The sequence below is a fragment of the Silurus meridionalis genome, chromosome 8 (assembly GCF_014805685.1).
Source record: "Silurus meridionalis isolate SWU-2019-XX chromosome 8, ASM1480568v1, whole genome shotgun sequence".
Taxonomy (NCBI): domain Eukaryota; kingdom Metazoa; phylum Chordata; class Actinopteri; order Siluriformes; family Siluridae; genus Silurus; species Silurus meridionalis.
In genome coordinates, this window is record NC_060891.1 from 215,001 (window position 1) to 222,156 (window position 7,156).

Sequence of the window (7,156 nt, forward strand, 5' to 3'; positions counted from 1 at the left end):
ACTTCTCAGAAACACTCTCTACACTGCAGATCGCTTCTCGGGTGCTGAGGATGAAGAAGAAGAAGACTAAAGTAAGCGTGGTACGAGCCTCAACTATATATTCTATTAGGGACAAAATAAGAAAAGTTACTGCTGTTTATTTCCTTTATTTCAGCTGCGTCCTCTCGGGATTTTCATATTTTATTGTCTATGTTGTTTATAAGCGTAGACTGATCAGAGATCTCAGAGAAAATACAGATATTTATAGTATAGCTAAATCATTATAGTATGTAAGGAAATACCCAGAGTGAAGAGACGTCTGCAGCTTTTCTGCAGGTTGGCATATTCCTTATAACGAGTGTGAATCTGCGTTTAGGATTGAAGTTTATTCTCCAGATGTGTCTCTTGCAGCAGTACACGTCTAGTTCCTCTGGTGGAGAAAGCTCATGTGAGGAGGGAAGAATGAGGCGTCCGACTCAGCTCCGAAACATACACTCCAGGAACGTCGGAGACTCTGAAATACCACTGCTTCACATTTCCAGTGACCCAGATGACTATTCAAGCAGCGAGCAGTCCTGCGACACCGTAATCTATGTAGGTCCAAATGGTTCGTCGCTTTCGGACAAAGAGCTCACGGATAACGAAGGTCCTCCGGAGTTTGTGCCCATCATCCCATCTATACATAAAAGTAAGTGTGACCAAGGCATGCTAGCACAGCCGGCTCAGTCAGCTGACTCTCTCATCCAGCCTGCTCAGTCCATTCAGACTCTTCACCCTCAGACTCTTCCACCTGTACCTGAAGAAACCACAGAGTCCAGCAAGCAGGAGAAAGATTGTCTCAAATGCAACACGTTTGCTGAGCTGCAGGAGCGATTGGAATGCATTGACGGCAGCGAAGAGGTAAACAAGTTTCCTTTTGAAGAAGTTCCAGCCAGCAGATTTAAGAAAATGGAGCCCCTTCCACCTTGTACCACTACAAGTTCTCCCAAGAGGATCTCTAATGATCAACAACTGGAGGAGATCCGTGAAGTGGTGGAGGAAGCAGAGATTGCACAGTCCATTATAGAAAGTCTGACAAAGTCTACAATAAACGCTCTTTCTAGCAGTCGAAGTGTAACTGGAGGTAGTGGAGTTGGACAGCTCACGTCTCTTCAAAGGGCCAACAGCTCCAGTCTTCATAACAGCAGGGAGTCCATTAGTGGAGGAAGCAGCAGTGACAGCAAACCTCGTCCCATGGGTTCTCCCAGGCTTGGTATCGCTAGCTTGACAAAAACATCAGAATACAAACCTCCCTCGTCCCCTTCTCAGCGCTGCAAAGTGTACACTCAGAAAGGAGTAATGCCCAGTACACCTCCACATTCCTCACAAAACCTCTACAGAGATTCAGGAAAGTCATCCACTGAGTCATTGCTCCAGGCTTCAGATTTTAGAACATCTCCTGTTGGCATGGGTCCTCAGGTACTGAAGCGCTCATCTTCCTCCAACAGTTTAGGATCAGTGGACACGCTGTGTGACGATGTTCCTCAACTACCTCTGGACAATAAGAACAGCACCTCAGTCACCTTGCAGCAGTTCTTGGAGCCACAGGGCGAGGATGAGTTGCTTTTTACCCTGGTCGAGGAGCTCACAGTCAATGGTATCATGGAGAATGGTAGGCCTACCAGCATTATCAGCTTCAATAGCGACTGCTCAGTTCAAGCTCTTGCATCAGGTTCAAGGCCCATCAGCATCATCAGCAGCGTGAGTGAAGATATGAAGTGTACCAATGCAGCCTCCACTACCACTGCCAACATCTCAGAAGCCAACATCGCTAAATTGATGCCGCTCAGCAAGGAGGAAGGAGCCGTAATTATAAGCCAGTGGTCATCAAGCAGATCTTGGCTGACCGAAATGAGCACAGAAAGTGCTGAAGAGCAATCTTGCCATAGTTTTGTTAAACAACAATGCGTTGGGCAGGCTGAGGGACTAGCTGAGTCTCAGATTCTGGAAATAAATGAGGAAGAGGGAAACAAAGAGCTCACAAAAGAGAACGAGGAGGATCAAAATGTTTTCTGTGAAACTTCTGCCAAAATGTCTCCAACGCCAACAAAAACAACAGTCACCATTTCCAATGTTCGGTCATTATGCACATTTAGCAGCTTCTCCCATAACAAAACGTATAAAACTGCCCAGCCTTGTTTCAATCCAATGATTCTTGATCCAACAACCAAAATCCCTTCTGTCAATGATCCCAGATCTCCACCAGCTCCTCTCTCAAGTGAGATCATCTTTGATGATCCTTGGATGAAAAGGGATTCCTCCAAACCTGAGGAAAATTTCTGTGAAAAGCTCAAGAAAGGAACATCTGATTCTATGAAGAACAAAAGTGTGTTTGACAGAAACAGTTCCAGCAGATGTGAGGCAGCAGGTTCTCCTGATTCGTTCCGGAGGGTTGTAGATGGTTGTGAAATGGTTCTAAATACTTCAGAAAGCATCACACCTGTTTTTTCAGCGAACATCCTCAGGACTGGCAGCCTTCCTAGAGCATGGCATTGTCTAAACAAGCAGAATGATCTGGATGATTCTTCCATTTGCTACACAAGTGGAGAATATAAAATTCTTGGAGTTACTACGTCCACTCCCTGCAGTCCACTAGCCACACTGGAGCGGAGAGGATCATCTGGAAGACAAGGGCTCTTTACTCGTCCAAAAGGAGCACCACCTTTACCCCCTGTGAGGAAGTCAAGTCTTGACCAGAGGAACCGAGCCAGTCCCCAACACAATTCGACAAGTAACCATGGTCCAAACTTGCACTTATCCTTCTTGGGCAGCACACCAGAAGATCTGGGTGTAAATGGAAAACAAACAGGACAGAACTTTGAGAGTAGCAGACTTTTTAGTGCCAAACTCGAGCTTTTAGCAAACAGAACCAACTCTCTGGGAAGATCTCAGGGTGCCCATTATGATTGTTGTTCCCTGGAGAGAGGGGAGAGACTGATGCTGGTTGGATCTAAAGCAGCTGTAGTGAAAGACAGCACCATGCCCCGGGTTGGGAGAAGCCTGACACGTAACTCTGCCTCCTCTCCGACCAATGGACCAAACTGCATCTCCAGCGTAACACATTCCCCCAAATCAAGCCAAACCAAAATCTCAGCTGTTACCAAACTCCTCATGGCCAGTCCCAAGTCTCGAAGCCTTTCCACGTCTAGCACCAAGACCTTGAGCTTTTCCACCAAATCTCTTCCACAGTCAGTAAACCGGAGCTCCAGCCTGCCCCCTAATGGAAAGAACCCAAACCCCAATTCCTGGTCAACACAGTCACTTAGCCGTACCAGGGGATCAGGAATTGCCTCCAAGCTGCCTCTTAGAGCTGTAAATGGACGCATTTCAGAACTTCTGCATGGCAGTGCTGGTCCAGCTGGTCTTGCACGAGGTACATGCAACACAGAGGAAAAAGCAGGACCAGTCCAGGGTGCAGAAAAGCCAGTGGTCCACACGTTACCATCCCCTTACAGTAAGATCACTGCTCCAAGGAGACCACATCGCTGCAGCAGTGGCCATGCTAGTGACAACAGCAGCGTGTTGAGTGGAGAACTGCCTCCAGCCATGGGGAAAACTGCCCTCTTCTACCACAGCGGGGGCAGCAGTGGCTACGAGAGCATGATACGTGACAGTGAGGCCACCGGGAGTGCTTCTTCAACTCAGGACTCTATGAGTGATAATAGCAGCTCAGTTAGTGGACGGAGGAGTCTGAAAAACGCAAAGAAAAGGAACAATACGGGTAAGAAATCAAAAAACTCTTAACTAGAGCTTCTTCTAGCCATGAGACCCTTAAAGTCGTATATCTTCTCTCCAAACACCCCACCTCCAGACCTGTGTTCTAGATTTCATTACACACATAAGGCTTATAGTGCACGCACGCACACAGACACACAGACACACACACACACACACACACACACACTCCAGCAGATCCCTATATGGTCAGTGAGAAGTAGCTCCATGATGCATTTTTAGTCTTATTTAATATCTCGAAAATTACATTTAAACAGAATCCACAGGTTTTGCAAGCACCACCCACGCTCTCCTGGCTCAGTGTTTATGATAAAGATCTTGAAATAAACAGACTTTTAGTTGTCAAAAAGGATTGTGGGTGGTCTCTCATTATTTAGTGCCCCACTCCTCCTCCACTTTACCTCGGGGCAAAAACATTTTCCTGCATTTCCCTGTGCTGCGATTTCTGTTCTGCCTGTGATTTTAACCCTGTGTGTGCCGAGCGTCTGGGAAACTACACTCTATATGTTTTTATTCAAAACAATTTATTAATTTAGATTATAAATATGGCTTTCAGGTCATTTAGCAGTGTGAGGAACAAAATGGGAATGTTGGTGAAAATCCTGCTGCATAGTAAAATAAGAATAAAACTAGACTCTGCGGCTGAAATGTGCACTACAGGATGAGGAACAGCAGAAAAGCAGATTAATAATCATGTTCTTAAACGCTTGAGTGATCAGGTGTGCAGGAGCCAAACCACAGAGAGAGCGGAACACACATTTGCCCAGATCACTACTGGTGTAGGCTGTGTTCCAAATTGAGTTTTAATGATCCAACAAAGCTATTGAGAATCTTACGATTAGTGCAAGTTGGCCTGCATCAACACACAATGAGGCGAAAAGCCAAACATCTCCCTGTAGTGCACTAGATGTGCTGCAGGATGCACTAATCCAGCTCCAATAAAGGGCACTAATGCTAATCGATGGAAAGCTGAATGGCTCACTCTAGTGCACTACTTAGGGCTTTGCATGCGGTTTATCTAGAGCTTAATCCTAGTGTTTAATCTACCACACTTTGTAATAAAAATTTTTCTTTAAAAATATTTTTTTGAGGATAAGAAATCCCATGCTTTTCTCCAAATGTATTCACGCTTTGTAGTGCACTACATACAGTATGGACATAAGATTACCTGCATGAGCTTTATTAGTTTCTTTGGTTGGAATAATTAGCATGTCTGCTAAGAAAATTGTGACTTTCTTTTCTCCCTTAGGCACCCAGAGAAGGCGCCTCATTCCCAATTTGACCCTTGACCCCACAACCCCAGTAAGGAAGCCAATCCTGAGCCCTGGAGTTCGCTGGGTTGATGGTCCACTTCGCCCCCCTCAGAGGGGTGTGGCCGAACCTTTCGAGATTAAAGTTTATGAGATCGATGATGTGGAGCGTCTGCAGAGGAGGAGGACAGCCGGCAGTAAGGTCACAAAACCTTTATTATCTTTCATATTTTATTTGCATTTTCTCCTCACAATTTCCACTTTCTGTTTGTCAAGTGATGTTTTGCCACTATATTGTTGTTATCAGTGCACTCTCTAGGCGTATGTGTACTATGTACTAAGTGGGTGATTTAAGACTGAGCTCTATTTCATGGCAGGGATGTAAACAAGTTCTTTTTCTGATTCTAGGGTGTGGTATATTTCAGTGCTAAGCTAAAGATTTTGGAGCACCGACAGCAGAGGATTTTAGAAATACGAACAAAATACGACTGGTTGAAAAAAGAACTAGAACAAACCAAACAGCATCTAATGCTGGAGCCTGAGAAGTGGACCTCCGAGTGTGAGTCAATTTATCAATAAATAAATCATCATTATATTTTACTTTTAACTTTCACTTTCTTTGCATTTCATACACAGCTCAAATGACGTTCTGGTGGAATATAATGACTCTGAACAAATAGAGTATATTGAATGCAGCAGGCATCATTTTCAGGGTCCAGGCTCCCAGTCTGTGAGCTGCATGGTGTTTTGAACATGGACAGTGGTGGAATGGATGTGATCTGGTGGAGATTGGACATCATTTTGAGGAGGAGTAGCTAAAAAAGCAGTTAGATGTAAAAACTGATAGCATGTTACTGTAATATTTTGTTATTGTAATTTGTTACACAGCCTCAGGTCATGGTCCTAATGATGCCTACCAAGTTTTGTGTCAGTGTATAAGGTGTTGCTGAGATAAAGCGTCATGGACTGTTTGGTGGCTTCATTGTTAGATTTACTTTGCACATTCCAGGAAAACTATTAGGAGAATTCACAAATGATTTAATAAGTTTTGATGTAAGCCAAAATTAGTGATTGGACATAGTTGTAGTAAAAATATCTTTCGACAAGATGGTCCCCTTGGATTTCAGATGTTGGTGTGGGTTCATAGCCTGCTCTAGGGTATTATAGGGTATTTACTGAACAGTCACAGAAATTTTTAATTAAACCCAATTTGCCCCAAATTTGGTCAGAATGTTTCTTAAACTGTTTTCAAGCAATGTGCCAAATTACACAACTTTTTAACAAAAGGTTTTAAAGCTGTTATAGACACACCTTACAGAAGAATAACTAAGAAGAAGAAAAGGTTAAATAATAATAGTGTGCCTACACAACTTCTGTGCTCGGCTTTCTCTACAAACTGAATAAATATGTCCAAAAAAATGAAAGAACATATTGAGAAATTGTGTGTGTGTGTGTGTGTGTGTGTGTGTGTTTCCCTCAGTTGATGTGGAGCCAGTATTCGAGGTGGACTCTCTAGAGTATTTGGAGGCTCTGGAATTCATCACACAGCGCCTGGAGAATCGAGTTAACTTTTGTAAGGCCCACCTGATGATGGTCACATGCTTCGACATCACATGTCGCAGACGGTAACCATGCAAGAGAAGAAAGTGTCTGCAGTAATAATAATAAGGGTGAATTGGAGACAGGAAGTCAATCAGATAAACAAAAGTGAATTTGTTGTAATGTTGGTTTTCTGGGTAATAAACAAATCAGAGACTGTAACACACTTTTATTTCGCAATCAGAGTTTAAGTAATTATTTATTAATCAGCCGTGTCACATGACCTGGGCTGTGTCCCAAATACTAGCTGACTTATTAGCTAGCAAATTTACATGTTTAAGTCTTTAATTGTAACTGAGAAAAAACCCTCATATAGACGTGTCAATCCGGACCACTCCCAAATCTCCCACAGGACATGAACTGTGTATTAGCATGTGCAGACTTTCTGCTTTTCTCACATGTTCATTGTGTTGATAAAGTAAAGAAAAGAGACCAAATGTGGAACATTAGACAGAAACAGGACGTGCTGTCTGGGGATAAAGAGGCTGTAAATAGTTTTCTTGCTTGTTTTATTAGAACAAGGCCCGATCCAAGGGCAGAAATGAATGAAAAAA

At 43.6% G+C, this 7,156-nt stretch overlaps 1 protein-coding gene across 2 annotated transcripts in view; it reads left to right on the forward strand.

Moving 5' to 3' along the window:
• The window catches only part of kif26ba (kinesin family member 26Ba), a 26,012-nt gene extending 19,248 nt beyond the window's left edge, over positions 1-6,764 (forward strand). The window contains exons 11-15 of one of the 2 annotated variants that reach the window (XM_046855117.1): positions 1-80; positions 391-3,739; positions 5,003-5,205; positions 5,412-5,562; positions 6,484-6,764. The exon at positions 1-80 is cut by the window's left edge and continues 92 nt beyond it. In XM_046855117.1, the coding sequence (XP_046711073.1) occupies positions 1-80; positions 391-3,739; positions 5,003-5,205; positions 5,412-5,562; positions 6,484-6,632 (3,932 nt within the window). In that variant the 3' untranslated portion in view covers positions 6,633-6,764. The remainder of the gene's footprint in view (positions 81-390; positions 3,740-5,002; positions 5,206-5,411; positions 5,563-6,483) is intronic. The other variant, XM_046855118.1, reaches the window with a different exon arrangement.
• Positions 6,765-7,156: the final 392 nt, after the last annotated feature.